At 31.5% G+C, this 18898-nt stretch overlaps 2 protein-coding genes and 2 pseudogenes across 3 annotated transcripts; all 4 read left to right on the top strand.

Annotated features, from left to right (window-relative positions):
- Positions 1-170: 170 nt before the first annotated feature.
- LOC145609117 (jasmonate-induced protein homolog pseudogene) lies at positions 171-1407 on the top strand (annotated as a pseudogene). The gene is made up of 2 exons (XR_014105980.1): positions 171-286; positions 513-1407. The product of XR_014105980.1 is annotated as a jasmonate-induced protein homolog pseudogene (transcript).
- Positions 1408-8668: 7261 nt separating this feature from the next.
- Positions 8669-10657, top strand: LOC145608816 (jasmonate-induced protein homolog). The gene is made up of 3 exons (XM_081664411.1): positions 8669-8821; positions 9315-9738; positions 10204-10657. Exons 2-3 carry the CDS (start codon positions 9361-9363, stop codon positions 10393-10395), a joined length of 570 nt encoding a protein of 189 aa, XP_081520537.1. The 5' UTR covers positions 8669-8821; positions 9315-9360; the 3' UTR covers positions 10396-10657.
- Positions 10658-13025: 2368 nt separating this feature from the next.
- LOC145607611 (jasmonate-induced protein homolog pseudogene) lies at positions 13026-15218 on the top strand (annotated as a pseudogene).
- Positions 15219-17042: 1824 nt separating this feature from the next.
- On the top strand, positions 17043-18898 carry LOC145608446 (uncharacterized). The gene is made up of 3 exons (XM_081664061.1): positions 17043-17202; positions 17660-18039; positions 18548-18898. Exons 2-3 carry the CDS (start codon positions 17665-17667, stop codon positions 18707-18709), a joined length of 537 nt encoding a protein of 178 aa, XP_081520187.1. The 5' UTR covers positions 17043-17202; positions 17660-17664; the 3' UTR covers positions 18710-18898.

Here is an 18898-nt window from a genome sequence, read left to right as displayed (position 1 = left end):
ATATGGGACCACATTTGATGATAATAATATATCACATTTAATGATAAGAGAGAATATATGCAAAAATAAATAATAAGGCTAGACATTTTAAAGTGGAGAATATATGCGAAAATAGAGAATTACTAAAGTAAAGAATTTAATACACGCACGCGTCGGTTATGAAGAAGCTAGTAGGAGTACAAGTGTGTATAAATATGCAAAGGATGGGTAGGTAATTGGCGCAGTGCAACACACAAGCTTGTGATCTCTAGCATACAAACAACCAACATCCGAATTTCCAATCAAGGTAATGTCATGAATATCATACTACTTGTTAGTTAAATTGATATATAAAAGAGTTCATATATAAATATATATATATATAGTTGGTTTATACTACATGTTAATTAAATTGATATATATTACATATGCATATTTGTTATCATATATATATATATATATATATTGAAGCAAGTGAGCTATTTATACATATATATGTGGTTTAACTAATTTGTAGTTGAAATTTGTTATAGACCGGTTACGTTAGGAAAAATGGCTTCAGCACAAGAAGCAGTTGTAATGAATGCACAAGACAAAGAGATTGTGGAGAAGATGGTTGAGGTGGCCAAAAACATTGGGTTGAAACAGAACAATGGTGCAGCGGCCACTCAACAGCAAAACAGTGCAATTGTCGCGATGATGAACAACACCGCTGCAACGGTTAATTTTTACACCAAGCAAAATTGGTCTGGAGAAGTGCTGACTGGTGACTATCCTAAGGCCATTGCTATTAACACTGAAGGCAACTTTACTCATTCGGCGGATGACGATGGATCCAAGGGAGCCGTAGTGTACACGGGCAGAAACAGTGGTGCAACAACTTGTGCATGGCTTTTGGCTTGGTCTGCTCCCAAATTTCCCTCCAACACCAATCCTAACAGGGTTTTCGTCAAATGTGGCGCTGCCGCTGATTTTAAAAATATAAATTGGGCCCAAATCCAAGCTTCGCTCGACGTATCAGGCAGCTTCTCTAGCTTCATGGAACCAATTACCAGGACCACCTGTAGTGCTAACATCGACCCTGTCAGCAACTTTGCAGCTGTTGGTGCTAACTTTGGACTTAACTAATTCTACGCACGTACTCCGTACGTTATAAATAATTATTGGATCGATGGGATAGTAATTACTCGTACTAGTTTAATTACTACTCCTCCATCCTTAATTATAATTATTAAAGTATGGCTCAATCATACATAATTAACATGCATCTACTGCATGTATGTGCTGTACTGTACTGTACTGTACTGTGTTAGTTAGTTTCTTTCCTAGCTAGCTACCTACGTACCATGCATGCATGCATGCACATGTATGTTTTATCTATTTACTAGTACTTCAATAATAATGAGCCCTACCTACTTTAATTATTAATTATTTGCATGCTTCTATCCATTTGTTTCTCTTCAGTCTCGATCTAACCAATATTTTTTACTATGTAATTAAAATAAAAATTATTCTAAGTTAACTTAATGAATGATATGGAATTATACTGACAAATTTACGACCAAGATTATTGTAGCCATTTTATAACAAAATTGTCCCTTATTGCCACGTTAAAGTAAATTTGGAACCGTTGTTTCAAAAAAATACAAAAAAAAAATGAAGTAAATTTCGACCCTGTTAGAATAAATATTACAGATTATACATGACCAATGAGTTTGATTAATTTTTTGCAAAATGGAGATGCAAGTGCTCCCCTTGAAAGCCAAAAATAAACGTCCGCCAATGTAACCCAATAGTTGGAATATTGTATTCATAAAAAATGAAGACAGTTGATTACTTTTTTTTTTTTTTTTTTTTTTTGACAGGGACAGTTGATTCCTTTAGTGATAAGAACATATTAAAAAAGCACCTTTTTAAATTCCAAATGATATTTCTATAAAGGGAATATTTAAAACATATTGGCATGGGATTATTGGGTAAATATGGTGCAAAAGGTGGGCACAAGCCATTTTACATAGGCTCATGTGTCAGTGTGTCTCGTATCACCCATACTTAAACAAGTTGTTTTTATACAATAAAAAAAATTATAATACTACTTAAAAAATGAAGGAAATATGCCTCCGCCATCTTTTGTTTGCTCCATCCCACAAATCTACTTTATTAAGAAATGGTAAGGGAAAGATAGGGGGATGGTCCCAAGTCAATACTTGTGAGTAATAACCATGGCCTAAAATGGAACAAGGCAATTAATAAAGAACATCCATTTATGGCACATTGTGCAAACAAAAAGGGATGGAGGGAGTAATATTAAGCCAAGACAAATTCAGACTTAAAATAAAGTATTGTGAAAACTAGTCCCACTATTTGTTATGCTCTAAGGAATTAAACATCCTCCAAGAAAACACCTTATCTTCAAGAAGAATAAACCTCTTACACAAAACACAGAATCTTAGTATAGGGTATGTTCTCTTTAGCTCCAATCAGTTCAGTTCAGTTCAATTCAGTTCACTTCCTAATTTTCATCTTTCATAAACAACTCAATTCAGCTCAGTTTAGTTTAATTCAGTTCAGTTTAGTTCAGCTCCAATCAGTCTAGTTCATTTCAGTTCAGCTCAGTTTAGTGAATCAGAACAAACCCTTAATGGAGGATAAATCTCCTTCTAGAAATTATCCATCTTCTAAAATATAAACAAATTCCTTGACACGTAACACAAGTTACCAACTTGCGTTAAATCATCTTTCTAAAAAGCAAAAGTATATAACAACACATGTATATTAAATAATTAAACGAAATATAATACCATACATACCTTTATACTATTATCTACGTACTTTATTGTCTGCTCCATTTTTTTTATGTGCAGAGATTTTAAGAGGAATAATTGAAAGCAATAATATATTATGAAAGTGGGGCTGATTGAAGAATTAAAAAGAAAGAAAAAAAACACTCTGTGTATAATTTATAAAATGTACATGATATGGTTCTATTTGAAATTAAACCATAAAGCATCATCATTTATTATCAGCTTGATCATCCATTTATAAACCCTATTTCTTTAAACCAAGAAAACATATATAATTCTAATTTATCAAGCATATTACCACCAATCATATGATAACATGAAAATAAAATTAAGAAGTAATTAGATACTTCATACTTGTATTACGGAGTAAATATAACCGTCTTTTAAATCATCTGTACATGATTAACGGAGTTTGTGTTACATATATACATTAATATTTTCTCAAAAAAATAAATATACATATATAACTGATGTCAATTTAAGACTATCAAACAAGAAATCACTATGAGTTTGATCAACATATAAAATAAATTAAAAATAATATCACTATGAGTTTGACCAACATATATAATAAATTAAAAATAATATAATCAGATTAAATTAGTTTATTATTATTTTAACATTATTATCAATTAAATTATACTATACTCGTTATGAAAATTATTAAATCAATATACGAGGGTATACACAAAAAAATTCAACAATTATGAATTAAATTCAACATATACAATAAATTAAAAAATAATATAATCAAATTAAATTAGTTTTATTATTATTTTAACATTATTATCAATTAAATTATACTATACTCGTTATGAAAACTATTAAATTAATGTACGAGGGTATACACAATAAAATTCAACACTTATGAATTTTTCTAATAATTAAGTATATTTTTTTACTGATGAACTACAAAAGATTAAATTAATGGTCAAGTACAAACAATTGTGGTTCAACAAAATATATATATATATATATATATATATATATATATATATATATATATATATATATATATATATATATATATATATATATATATATATATATATGGAGGAAGTTCCAGTTAATCAATTTGATAAACAAAATTTGTTTATCAAATGGCAAAATGGTAAATAAAATAACATAAATGCACAGTCATCATGGCATTTTCGTAAATATATCAACAACAGTAGGACCCATATTTAATAAAAAGTTGTTGATTTATTTACAATTGTGCCATTTGATAAACAAATTTTGTTTATCAAATTGATAAACTTGAATTTTCCCGTATGTATATATGTATATATGTATATATGTATATATATATATACTTTTATCCAAGTCATGAGACAGCGACATATGGCGTTTCAACTATTTGGCAAGTGTCTCACCACATAGGCGACGGCAATTACAGCTTATTTTTACATGTATGATTATAAATTAGCGATTCTGATTAGGAAAAAAAATCCAAAACATAACGTACAAGGAGTATTAAAATTTTTAAATGTTTAATCATGATAAATAATAAAAAAAAAAAAAAAAAAAACAACTTACTAGGACTCCACGAGTCTATTTGATCACATCTGCAGGCTATAGCCTAACGAGTCTATATAATCACACCTTATATATATTATATTTTATTTATTTAAGTTTATTTATTTTTTAAAGTTTAGACTTTTTTAAAGATAATAGTTAGTTTAGAGTTGTATGAATTTTTAAGTATAAAAGTCTTGGTTTAGATAACAAAACTCCGTATTTTCTAAAAACAAACACCAATATAATTTCTTCAAATTAATTTCTTCAAATTAATTTCTTCGAATTGCTTTAACCATGCATGCAGCCATGCTACTTGCGTGTCTTTTTAGAACTATATGAGAAAGATTATTAAGCTCTTTCCCAAACCACCCACAACTTTTTGAGCGATGGTATATTTTTTATTCAACAAATATGATTATTAATCATTAATCAACGAGTAGCAAATTCGAATATCATATATATTTTTCTCATATTAGTGTATAATTCTTTCTTATATAAATAGTGCTTTTAAAAAAATAAATTCAATGGTATCCAACAACGTCAATACATCTTAAATCAAAAGGATATACACCTTTCACTTAACACTTATAGTATCAATAATAATTTGTTTAAAATTTGGCAACTCCGTGTTGTATTAATAAACAAGCCAAGCATCGCATGGGATATAAAACTAGTAAATATATATAGCTATAATATTAAGAAATCGTACATATTGACAACATAACCCTCATATAAGTTTGTTTGTTTGTTTTTTTTTTTTTTTTTTGGTGCTCAAAGAGCTACAAAAACAAGTGATGAGAATTGATCTTAATTAGGATCATTTGATACCGGGAGAAAAATTCTAAGCACCTGAGTTGTCCCTCAATTTTTCCATATCCCTCATATAAGTTCTTTCCTTGGTTTGAGAAAACGTGGCCCTTTCAAAGTTACAAGTATTGATATACAGATGGGACCAAATTTGATAATAATAATATATCACATTTAATGATAAGAGAGAATATATGCAAAAATAAATATTAAGGCTAGACATTTTAAAGGGGAGAATATATGCGAAAATAGTGAATTACTAAATTAAAGTAAAGAATTTAATACACGCACGTTTATGAAGAAGCTGGAGTGTGTATACATATGCAAAGGATGGGTAGGTAATTGGCGCAATGCAACACACAATCAAGCTTCTGATCTCTAGCATACAAACAACCAACATCCGAATTTCCAATCAAGGTAATGTCATGAATATCATATTCATAGAAGAGTCTTCATATATAAATATATATATAGTTGGTTTATACTACATGTAAATTAAATTGATATATATTACATATGCATATTTGTTATCAAAACATATATATCAAGTGAGCTATATATATATGTGGTTTAACTAATTTGTAATTGAAATTTGTTATAGGCCGGTTACATAAGGAAAAATGGCTTCAGCACAAGAAGCAGTTGTAATAAATGCACAAGACAAAGAGATTGTGGAGAAGATGGTTGAGGTGGCCAAAAACATTGGGTTGAAACAGAACAATGGTGCAGCGGCCACTCAACAGCAAAACAGTACAATTGTCGCGATGATGAACAACACCACTGCAACGGTTAATTTTTCCACCAATCAAAATTGGTCTGGAAAATTGGTGGTTGGTGAATATCCTGCGGTCATTGCTCTTAACACTGAACGCAACTTTACTCATGGGGTGGAAAACGATTTATCCAAGGGAGCCGTAGTGTACAGGGGCATAAACAAGGTTGCAGTAAGTTGTGCATGGCTTTTGGCTTGGTCTGCTCCCAAATTTCCCTCGCCCACCAATCCTAACAAGGTTTACGTAAAATGTGGCTTGGCCACTGATTTTCAAAATATAGATTGGGCCCAAATCCAAGCTTTGCTCGACGCATCATCCAACTTCTCGAGCTTCACGGAACCAATATTTACCAAGACCTCCTGTATGGCTTACATCGACCCTGTCAGCAACTTTGCAGCTGTTGGTGCTACCTTTGGACTTTCCTAATTCTACACACGTACGAGTACGTTATATATAATTATTGGATCGATGGGATAGTAATTACTCGTACTAGTTTAATTACTACTCCTTTATCCTTAATTATAATTATTAAAATATGGCTCTCATACATAATTAACATGCATCTACTGCATGTATGTGCTGTATTGTACTGTGTTAGTTTCTTTCCTAGCTAGCTACCTACGTACCATGCATGCATGCATGCATGCATGCATGCATGCACATGTATGTTTTATCTATTTACTAGTACTTCAATAATAATTAGCCCTACCTACTTTAATTATTAATTAGTTGCATGCTACTATCCGTTTGTTTCTCTTTACTATACTACTAGTAGTCCCTAACAATTGTACCTTTGTCCATCAATATAGCTAAGACTATTACACTTTCAACTTCTACTCTTCCAGCACTTAGGCAAGGACTTGAGATAATGAGTACCACTATGATAATTATAACATATTATTAGTAGACATGTTGCCAATGGCTACCAATTTATTTCTGTTTTGTCCATCAATTCACTTTTGTTCTACATCGTCACATTGAAAATTTTGATATGCTTCAGCAACACAATGGTGGGAAATTAAACTGGATGATTGAAAAATTAATAGATAAACCTGAACCGATTTACAGCAAAAGAAAAAAATATTTGTATGTAGCTAATCAAATTGTTAAGTGCTTAGGTTCCAAGTCAATATCTTAGCTAGTTTTGAAATTAGAATTTTTAAAATAGTCATTTTGATAAATAGTAGCTTGGAATATTGATAAAAGATCTAACACTGCGTTTTGTGCCACATCATGTGACCGTTTGTAAAAGTACAGAGTAATCCCTATAACATGTACTGACCAAGTAAACCCTGTAATACTGATCGGAAATTCATAAAACACTGACCAAATAATTTTGTAACACTGACGAATGAAATAATCCTTTAGCACTGACAAAGTAACTCCCTTATGATGATAGGCCACATATAAGAATATGTGATGATCTATCTATTATATAGTGCTTGAAGTTCTCATACGTGAGATAAATAGTATGTACAAATTTAACTTTATAACAAAATTACCATACACAGTAATATTATTAGCACTGTTGTTTAATTTGTCATGTAATTTTAGTAATGTAGTAATTAATCTTATTGATGGGGATGAGTACTCAATGGCTACATAAAAAAGTTATGACCAGTATATTACTTTTGTTCTAGCTAGACCCTTTATTTTTAAGGAAGAGATCTTATCCATTCATATGTTTAACCATGATTTATTTATTTATTAATTTATCCCAAAACAAAATTAATCTTAATTAAAAACCATTTTCAGCATTAAAAAAAACATTAATCCTTTATTGATTCATAACTGCTTCCCCATTGAGCCATTGAGGAATAGTTCCGCCAATATTTACAGCCTTCACAGGTGGTTTTGATGAGAAATTGGAATTGAATTTCCGGACACAATTGAAAGAACATATTGTATAAAGTTAGGAGTTCGATGAGATCATATTAATTATAATCAAATAGCAACAATTATTATTCATGGTAACATTAAATCACAAAAGGGAAGAATGGTGAGAGACAGAGAGGAGATGAAATTTGATGGAATTTTGACAGATGAAGTTATAATTTTGGAGCATCATGAATGGTTTTGAGTCAAGTCTTCCGCTGTGTATCTTTGATATTGTCTTAACCGTTTTCACGGTGGCGGTAATGTCTTAGATATTCCTAAATCGTATTTTAAAAGAGTAATCTGGGTATTTAAAGGAAAGGAATTTCTAGGGTGTTACAAAGTGGTATCAGAGCGGAATAGAGAGTTTAGAGAGGAAGGGGATATTGCAACTGTTTGATTTTGAGAAAGAGAAAGCAATATTTTTTTTTTTTGAGAAAAAAAAGCAATATTTATACTATGTAATTAAATAAAAATTATTCTATTCTTCAAAAAAAAAAAATTCTAAGTTAACTTAATGAATGATATGGAATTATACCGACAAATTTACGACCAAGATTTAATAATTACAATGGATATATTTTGGAACCAATCCCTTTAGATGTGAGCACCCACGTACCCCTACAGCATTTTCAAAAGCCAAAGGCTCATTAAAATACAAAAGAAAAAGAAAACAAATAGAATAATATTCGAAGTATGTATATAATTATTTTAGGGGAATATTTGAAATGAAATGACTTGAAAAGCAAATGGAATGTAAAATACTACCACAGTTTCATATTATATACAACAATTTAATATTTTTTGTGAGATATAAAATTAGCTAGGTGTATATTGTTTGGTTGAGAAAAAAGGAATAGAGAATTCATAAAAGCGTGTGGGAATTCAATTCCTATGTCAACCATTACTTTTTTTTTTTTTTTTTGATCTTTCTTTAAATTTTTTTTTTATATCTCTCAAGTGTAAATTTCTACAATAAATAGTGCACCGCAAAGCATATTATAGTGGAGAACCGGAGACACCTTATCAACCAGCATCATATAGTCTCAAATTTCAACACTCAAGGTTAGTTCTTTTTATCTTGCTTATTATTATTAGTTTGAATATGTTCATTTCTATGGCTATTTTTCATTTTAAGTAAACATATTTGTATTGAAATTATTTCTAGTTTTATCATCATATTGCATTATTATAAATCATTAGTTAATTTATACCATTTATCTTACTCAAGCTAGAGTTGTGAGAAGAGAGAAAGGGAAAGGCAAGGGAGTAGATGATTGTACAACTGTTAGTTATTGATGTAGTGTTATTACAATTTTTTAATTCTTACTATTTTTACTAAAAAAAAATGGAATAAAATTATAGGAATGACAGCATGCCACCTTTGAGTTTATGGTAAGGTACGTATACTAATTAGATAGGCATAGACTACATGGATTTTGATTGTTTAGGTGGTAAGAATAAGACGTCCTAGAAATAGATTTTTATAGACTTATTTTAATATCTACTTTCAATTCGTTAATACGTACAAATTAAATATATTAATGATCAAATACAGGTCCATATATACCAGATCGATCGAGCAAAATTTAGCATCGAGAGACATGAATAGACAAATAGAGGTGGAATTTGTAACAAACAAGGGAGATGGGATGCGAAAAGCAGAGGCAAAGGTGATAGAAAAACCAATAAGCAAATGTTGTCAAGGACATAAAGCTGCGTTGGTTGGAATGAGTAATGAAACCAATGTTGGGCTGCTGTATCTCCAGTGCAAAGATTGGTATGGAAGTGTGGTTTCATTTTATCCTTTTGGCATAAGCCCCAAAACTTCAGATAGTTTTGGCCATTTGCCGGACCCTACTTATGGCTCCAAGGGCGCGGTAGTGTACTATGGCCAGATCAACCAAACAACTCAAGGTGCATGGCTCTTGGCTTGGTCTGCGCCACTCGTTACCGATGACCCGGTTCCTCCCAACAACCAGGTAATGTACAATCAAAATAAGATCAAGGTCATAAAGGTAGTTTGATCGATCAGAATTTGTTTAGGTTTGTAGTCATATTTAATTCTAGTCCCTCATTATCTCTATATTAATATCTGATACGGTATCGAATTTTCTGGTATGATCTAATGTGGTCTGATCATCAATAATAAATAAGAATAACGAGAACAGAACAAATCCTATATGTAATGCAGAATCCTGGGATCGTTTTACTTTTTTTGTTGGCCAAACTTATCAAAATTCGGGATTTTTTTTTTAAAAAAAATTAAGAAAGTATTTTCGAAAAAAAAAAATGAATTTTTAAAAGAAAAATCATTTTTAATAATTTTGACCAACAAAAAAAAAAAAAAAAATTCGGCCAATGAAAATTAAGTCTAGCTGTAGTCACTTTAGAGGTGACTATAATAGAATTTTCAAAGTTGCTAACGGAGATTATCTTTTATTCAGGTTTACGTTGAAACTGGCAATAAAAATGACTTGGAGAATATAGATTGGAATGTGATTCAAGAGAAACTGGATAAATCTGGCAAAGTAAGTAACTTCACGGACAAAACTACTGGATGCACGGCCTTTGCTGAAATCAACCCAAACAATGACTCTGCTATGATTATTGCAACGTTCAATGTGATCAAGCCTTAGCGTAAGCCAGATACTCAGAGAGTGCGTTACTAGCTACTAGTAGTATGCTACTCTCTGCAACAAAAACGTAGTATTATCACTAATAATATTCGAAGTTTACGGTACTAGTATTTAATGTTATTAAATAAAGGTATTGTATATCGACCATAAATTTCGAATACTACGGCTACAGCATTACGTCTGCCTTTTAATGCTTTGGGTTCTTATCACTTTTAAAATGTACTCTACATATTATTATTATGGAAAATTTGTCTAGAATGCACATATATGTTCACTTATTTTTCTAGAATACTAGAATGATCTTATATATTTAAAGTGGTCTAAAAGGATCTTATAAGAAAAGTAATGTATCTAAATTAAAACTCTCAAATATAGAAAGTGATTCATCTAACAAAAAACGGAGGAAGTATTATAGAATACATACGCCACAAAATCTTTCATTATGCTTGAATTAAAGTCCGATTGATATCACAAGCGGGAAGAGCAACTCCAATACTTTTATTATAAGGAGTTGTTTACCTGTAAATAAAAATGTCTAGATACATATTTACCATCGTTGGTGAAAAAAAAATGAGCAACATGCAAGCTACATGCTTAATTAGAAAAGAGACAAGTAAACTTCATTCATTTAGTGACATGTGTACAATTAATAATTTTTTTATATATAATTTTTTGAAAGCTACAAGGCCCTTGTAGCTTACAATTGGAATACTTTTTAGCCAAAAAGTGTTTTTAAAAAGCGTTGAAAGGCCCTTGTAGCTTACCATCGAAAATTCTCTAATATGCTAGTAGATACCAATTCAACCAAATGTAGGCTCCGTTATTTGTTGAAACATGTCCTTCTCAAATAACACATAAAGTGTTCACATTGATTACAATTGAGATACAGCTAAATTTATATGAGGCTAAGGGGGTTATTCTTCTTATTAATTATTATATAGTTTTGGCTTGAAACCTATCCTTAGACTTGTGAAGTAGTGGACTCTCTCTCTCTTGATGATGGATGCGATTCTGACCATGTACCTCTCTTAAGATTAAGAATTAACCCCTTAATTAAAATTAAACATGCCATCCAACCTCTCTCTTTTTTCCCTCCTCAAAATCCTAACCATAACCCTAATTTCCCTCCCATCCTCTCACTTCATCACCCTGTGATCACTTCACCCAACCCCTTATACACACACACACAAACAAACAAGCTACGTACCTCTAGGATTATCTCCCAAACCCTTTAGCCTCATCAAATTCAACACACCAGCATCACAAATTATCTCTTCTTGCACTCTCTTTAGCACCACCACTACTTAAGGAGCATCTGGCAAACTATGGCCATGGCTTGTGGTTGTGCGTGCTCTGAAATTTTGTTCGAAATTTTGTTGATAAATGTAGACACAACACAATCTTTTTTTTTTTTGTTTTATTGTATAAACACAACTTGTTTAAGTACGAGACACACTGACACATGAGCCTATGTAAAATGCCCACCTTTTGCACCATATTTTACCCAATCAACCCAGGCCAATCTATTTTAAATATTCCCTCTAAAGAAATATCATTTGGAATTTAAAAAAGGGTTTTTTAATATGTTCTTATCACTAAAGTAATCTTACTGTCTTCATTTTTACGAATACAATATTCCAACTATTGTGTTACATTGGCCATGTTATTTGGCTCTCAAGGGGAGCACTTGCATCCTCATTTTGCAAAAAATTAATGAAATTCATGGGTCATGTATAATCTGTAATATTTATTCTAATAGTTTTTTCTCTCCCATTTTCATAACTGGATCTTCTAAAAGACAAAACCAAGCAATAAAAATACATTCTAAATATTTAGGCCCTATTATTTTCAATTTTCATCTTATTTTTTCTGAGCTTAAATCATTCTTATTAAGCTCAAAGGAACACTGCACGGCGTTCGTAACTTTTACAAAAAATAACATTATTGATAGAGTATAAAACATATTCGTGGAATCAAGAGCCATCAGCTTAAGTTTTTGGTTGAGTTGGTCCACTAACATGGTATCAAGAGCCAGCGTGACACAAAGGTCACGGGTTCGAATCTCATCCACCCCTCCTTCAAAGTGGAATTAATTCGCAGCAGGTATGGGTGGGCCTGTGTTGTATCCACATTTCAAGCCCAAAGGGCCTTTCATGTGAGGGGGAGTGATAGAGTATAAAACATATTCGTGGGCTTCAACCATCAGCTTAAGCTTTTGGTTGAGTTGGTCCTCTAACAATTATAATGTTTTACAAATATTGTAATGTTTGAACTTTTAACACTATTTACATCGCTTTTGTAACCACAAATTGTGATTTATACGTAAAAAAAAATATAGTCATATTCTCATATTCTGTTTATATTTTTTTTATTTACTACACTAACTTTTCTTTTCAAGAAAAAAAAATAACAAAACAAAACAAAACAGAGCAAAAAAAAAAACAAAAAGTTATATACATTTCTTTTACAATAATTTTTTTTTTTTGAACAATATTCTTTTACAAAAAGAGAAAAAAAAAAGTTTCCATTAATAAAAGATAGTCAAAAATATATACTTGCAAACAGTTTCTAAGAAATAAAAAATTTCAACATAATTTTGCGACATATCTGCAAGCTTCTGTAGTCTTTTCATGTCTTCAGCAATTGTCATGAATGGCAAGAAGAAGAAAAATGTTGAGGAGACAATAGAGTTAGCAAAGACTATTATCGCCTCGTCGAAAAGTTATGTTATGAGTCAATTGCAATATTTGCAAAACAGTGTGATCGTCTCTCTTAGCAACTCCACCGTTGCGAGTATCCGATTCTCCCGATCGAAAGATTGGTACGGGATTATCGTTCCGGATCCGGCAGCTTATCCTTCAGTCCTTCCTTCTAAGGGTTCGGCTAGCTTTATCCATCACGGTTATGGCTCCCAGGGTGCGATAGTGTATTCTGGCACCAACAAGCTTGGAGTTCAATGTGTATGGCTTTTGGCTTGGGCTGCACCTACTGATCCCTTCAGTACTCCAAATAGGGTAATTTCTATACATTTTTACTTGTGAATTCTTTTCATTTATCACTATATTTTTCTTTCTCTTCTTCACTTGATTCTTACAAAATTAAATTTATTTTTTACTAATTAAAATTGATAGATATTATAGGATTATAATAATATTTGTCACATAGCTAAGATATATTTGTATATATTTATGATATAGTTTGTATTCTTATCGTACTAGGTTTCCTAACATGATTAGAATTAGTATTGTAACACTATATATATTATTCATTGGTACACACTCCAATATAAAGAGTTTTCCCGAAATCTAACAAAAATAATAAGAAAAATATTATACATTAACCCTAAAAGCTATGTATAAAAAGAAGCTAAACGAAGAAAGTTTCACTAATTATATGTTCGGACTTTGTGCGTAATTTTGTCATGTATTTTTAAACTAATACCAAATAATAATAATAAAGAAAAAGGCATTGGAAAAATACACTTTAATAATCCCAACTATGGGCGATTTACCTACAATAATCCCAACTATCGTTTATTCTACAATAATCCCAGCTATGCCCTGAGTTTTCCTCCACCAGCCCCAAAAACCGGTTACCTGCTAAAAGGGTAAACTTTTTTTTTAAAAAAAAAAAACAACACGTGTCATAACATGATTGGCTTAATATACAAAAAAATAAAATAAAAAGAAAAAAAATATCAAAAATTATCCCAGCCACCCCCTTCTCCCTTCAGCCACCTTACACCCACCGTGAAACCCTAGACCATGGCGGCTCTACCCTTTTTCTTCGCCCTACATTGCGGCTCCGCCGCCTCCACCGTCGCCTATCCCCTCCGACCAACTGCAACAGCGCAGCCCCACCCAATTGACCCGAAGAACACCCACGAAACTCCCTCTTTCTCTCTCCTCCGCTGCGAACACCCACGATTCCACGACCACCCACGCTGAAGAACACCCACCGAAATCTCAACGTCAACCTCATCTTCAACCTCCAGACCTAATCCACGCCTGTGACGACCTTTTAGGTGGTCGAATTCGAGGTTGGGCTCTCGTTTTGGGGGTCGGGGAGGGCTGGTTGGGCGGTTTCAGGGGTTGGGGTAGGTGGTAGAGGCCGACCGACCATTTTCGGTGGTTGGCCGACCAATTCCCGGCGATCGAGGGTTGTGGTTAGGGTTCCGGTGAGTTTGGGGGTGGGGGAGAGAGTGGCTGCCACTTTGGAGGTGGTGGTTGGGCTACCAGATTTTTTTTTTTTGGTTTTTTTTGGTTTTTTTTTTAATTTTTTATTTTTTTTATTTAATTTTTTTTTTTGAACCACTCACACACTAACACGTGTCAAACAACCTACAATAATAGGTTGTTGACTTTTGTTGACCGGTTTGGGACTGCTGGAGGAAAACTGACTCAATAGTTGGGATTTGTAGAATAAACGATAGTTGGGATTATTGTAGGTAAATCGCTCATAGTTGGGATTATTAAAGTGTATTTTTCCAAAGACATTTTGCTTATTTGTAACCCTAATTACTACATATAGCGTTACCCTTGAAATAAACTCATTTTTTGTGTTTGTATTGAAGTACTTATGCTTTCCTTAATTATATTCTCCATTTTTATTTCTTAAAAATATATATTTTGTTGTAGGTGCATGTTGAGTGTGGGCGAAGTACAAATTACACAAGCATAGATTGGAATACAATCTTAAATAGGCTGAATGTGTCACCAACCTACAATTACTTCAAAGACTCGATTACTAATGCCACCATTGCTGCTGATATCAATTCAAACGGTAGCTATGCATTGATTACTGCAGATTTTGGAGCTGATTAACTCTCTACAATTAAGAACTGGGATCCAAAGAGTAATTTTTAATATTAATGTATGCGCGGGTGCGTGGATAGATTACTCATAACAAGCAAGCTATTTTTTTTTTCTCATAAATCATATTTAAATCTTACTATATATCACATTGTTCATGTTTAATTCTCACTCTGTCTCATAATAAATGATACGTTGGACTTTTTTTTCATTCATATACTAGCTTTGAGCCTTTGATCATATAGTAGTTGTTTTTAATAATGAATTAAAAATAAATTTTATCTTCTTTTCGAAAAAAAAAAAAATTATCTTGAAATACTTTATCTTAAAATATGTTGTTAAGACGTTAAGTAGGTATTAATAGTTTTTTTTTTTTTTTTTGAAAGATGTAGGTATTAATAGTTGTGAGCAATATCAACTTTTTAATATTAGTTAAAATTTTAAAAATAAAGTTGATATTACTTTAAATATGGGCATCCTAAAATATTACTAATATATTAGGATGCCTATTTTAAATGTTTTACAAAGTAATAATATTGTAGGATGCCTACTTTAAATATTAGTAAAAACATTTAAATTATAGTATAAAACTATTAGAAAGTTGAAATTACTAATATTAAACAGTTATAAACCGGAGCATCCTAATATAAAATGACTCAAGCCAATTAATTTTTTTAAAAATAACTTAATAATTTAATAAATAAACAAAAAGAAAAGAAAACTAGCTAGTATAGTGCAAAACTTATCATGTCTCTCATCTGGAATAAATTTTATTTCAAGACATGAATCTCCTTTGAATAAAGTATGCCTTATCTTCTATTCAAAACAAAAAAAATAATAAAATAAAATGTCTTATCTATCAATAATCAATAATCTAGAAAGGAAACATTGACCTGGCCTCCACTAAATGAATTTGTATTCTTTATGTGTTTGTTTATCCATTTTATTATCCACGAGGTTCCTTTATATTGCAGTTATATGCCCACATTTTTTAAGATGATAGAGGTACCGTATTCCCAACCATTATGATACGCAGTACTAGCTTCCTTTTTTTACGATTCGATTAGTTTACTTATAAAATAAATCTAACGACACCTTCAATACATCGATAGATTGTTAGATAAATCGAAAACAAGTTGTGTTAAAAAAAAAAAAAAAAAAAAAAACAACAACAACAATCTTGGGTTTGATTAGGGTATTAGACATCAACTATTGTTTAAACTTTTGATTGAGTTGTCCTCTAAGATAAACTTAGTTGTCAAAAAAAAAAGTATGCCTAAGCATATACAATGAGTAAAGCAATAAGGCAATAAGGCAGCATCTTATTTTTATTCAAGATGAGAAACATATATGATGAGATCATTTAACCTAATTTATTTTGAAAAATTAATTTGATAAGGCAACAGAATAAATTCACTTATACTGTGTGGATGTACGTGTGCGTTTGTCTTGAAACATCTTTTTAATTGAGAATAAGTTCGCCAATATTGCTTAGCTTCCCTTTGTAAAAAAACAAAATGTCTATTATTTAATGTGCTTCTAGAATGTGCTCTTGTTCTTAGATCTATTTCCTTTCTATAAATTTGCAGTTGATTTGCCCTTATAGACATTGTATTATCTCACAACAAATACATTAAGAAAATAGACTAAATTTGCAGTTGATTTGCCCTTATAGACATTTAACCTAATTTATTTTGACAAATTAATTTGATAAGGCAACAGAATAAATTCACTTATACTGTGTGTCTGTGTGTGTGCGCGCGTGTCTTGAAACATCTTTTTAAGTGAGAATAAGTTCGCCAATTGCTTAGCTCCCTTTTGTCAAAAAACAAAATGTCTACAATGTGCTTCTAGAATGTGCTCTTGTTCTTAGATCTATTTCCTTTCTATAAATTTGCAGTTGATTTGCCCTTATAGGCATTGCATTATCTGACAACAGATACATTTTTTTTCCAGTGGTAGCGCTCTTCACTACAACTTACCAAAGTAAATTAAGGTATGTAACTTAGTTAGCCTCCTAATTATTCATTTCTAGGCCAAGTTGACTAATGCGAGGTTTTAGCTTAATTTAAACTAGTTGAGGCCAGGTCAATGTTTCCACTATTGATCCATCACCACACATATAACTAGCTTGATCCATCACCATACATATAACTAAAATAAGAGAAATAAGAGAAAGCAACATAAGAGAAAACAACATATAATTTAACTAGCTTGATCCATCACCATACATATAACTAAAATAAGAGAAATTATTTGAAGTTAATAGTATGAAGCTTTATACTGATATATACTGCATATTTAACAACATTTTACATAATAACAATTATATTAAACCTATTATAATTATTACTCGTATAAACAATTGTAAATTAAAAGTTGGCACAAAATAAAATAGTGTATAAAGTCAAACTATGTCGTTATTTATTGATCTATTGTTTAACGTGGACTAGAAAACATGGCTTCAACCAAACAAGTCCCATCATCAGTGCTAAGCAACAAGGAAATAGCTGCAATAGAGGAGGTGATGGCAAAAGCAAAGGGTAAAATAGCTTCGGAAGGAAAGGTTGAGGATGAGGAGCAATCGGTTACTCGAGGTTTTCTTATAAACCGTACTAAGAACAATAAAACCTTACAAAAGGTTGGTGAGTATAACTGGTCTGGAAAGCCGGTGATATCCTACCCCGAGCTCATTCCAGTTCAGGAAGAAGAAGTCCGATTCGAGCACAAAGGACCGCTTCCAGAAGGATCCGTAGGGGGGATTGCTTATGCTGATGGTACTGATTCCACTGCAAGGAAATGGATTGTGGCTTTTGACACTCCAAAACAGAAGGTATTACCCTTATTCCTAATTTTTTTTTTTTTTTTTTTTTTTTTTTTTTTTTTTTTTTTTTTTTTTTTTTTTTTTTAATTTCCTTAAAATAAAGGTATGTAGCAACGCTCTCATCTCTTAACTCCGACTTACTTTTAATTTTCATTTACAAACCTCACTTTCAATACTTGATTAATACTTCCTTCATTACTAAATAATAGCACCATTTTTTTAAGATCAAAGTTGAAAACACTTGTCACAATATATAGACAGTATAAAAGAAAACATATATATATAGCCAATTAAGTGAAAATATGTTAAAAGCATCTCAATATTAATTAGTGTATTTGAGACCGAAACAAAAAATTGTGCAATTATTTAGTAGGGTAATAGGGAAGTCTTATGAAAAATTAAAAAAAAAAAAAAATTGTTGAAATTATTTTAAGACCCTCTTGTTATGTAAAATCGATCTACATCATACTTTGAAATGCCCTAGAAATAACAATTATCGAAATTATATTGTGTACAGGCTTACGTAGAAGCCGGGCCAGCGGGACCAGTTGACTGGAACGTAATCAAAGTCAAACTCGATGCATCTGGATATAGAAGTGAGTATGAGGACCCAGTTTTAGGAGGGAAGATATATGCTCTAAACTATGGTTTTGCCCTAGTTGCACACTTCTCGAATTAAATTAGCTTATTATGTAATGATTATTAATCAAATGGCTTGCTAAATGAGGTTCCTGCTGATTGTGTTATGCAAGTACGCATTTCACGATAAAAAGCTACGTGGTACTAGTTGTTTTAATTAAAATAAAGACCTCTCTTGTAATGCAAGCTATTTGTGCTATATATAAGACTAAATCTTCATATTTTATGA

This window comes from Chenopodium album, chromosome 23 (genome assembly GCF_948465745.1).
Source record: "Chenopodium album chromosome 23, dcCheAlbu1.1, whole genome shotgun sequence".
NCBI lineage: Eukaryota > Viridiplantae > Streptophyta > Magnoliopsida > Caryophyllales > Amaranthaceae > Chenopodium > Chenopodium album.
The sequence above is the reverse complement of the archived record's forward strand: the minus strand, read 5'-3'. Positions and strand labels throughout refer to the sequence as shown.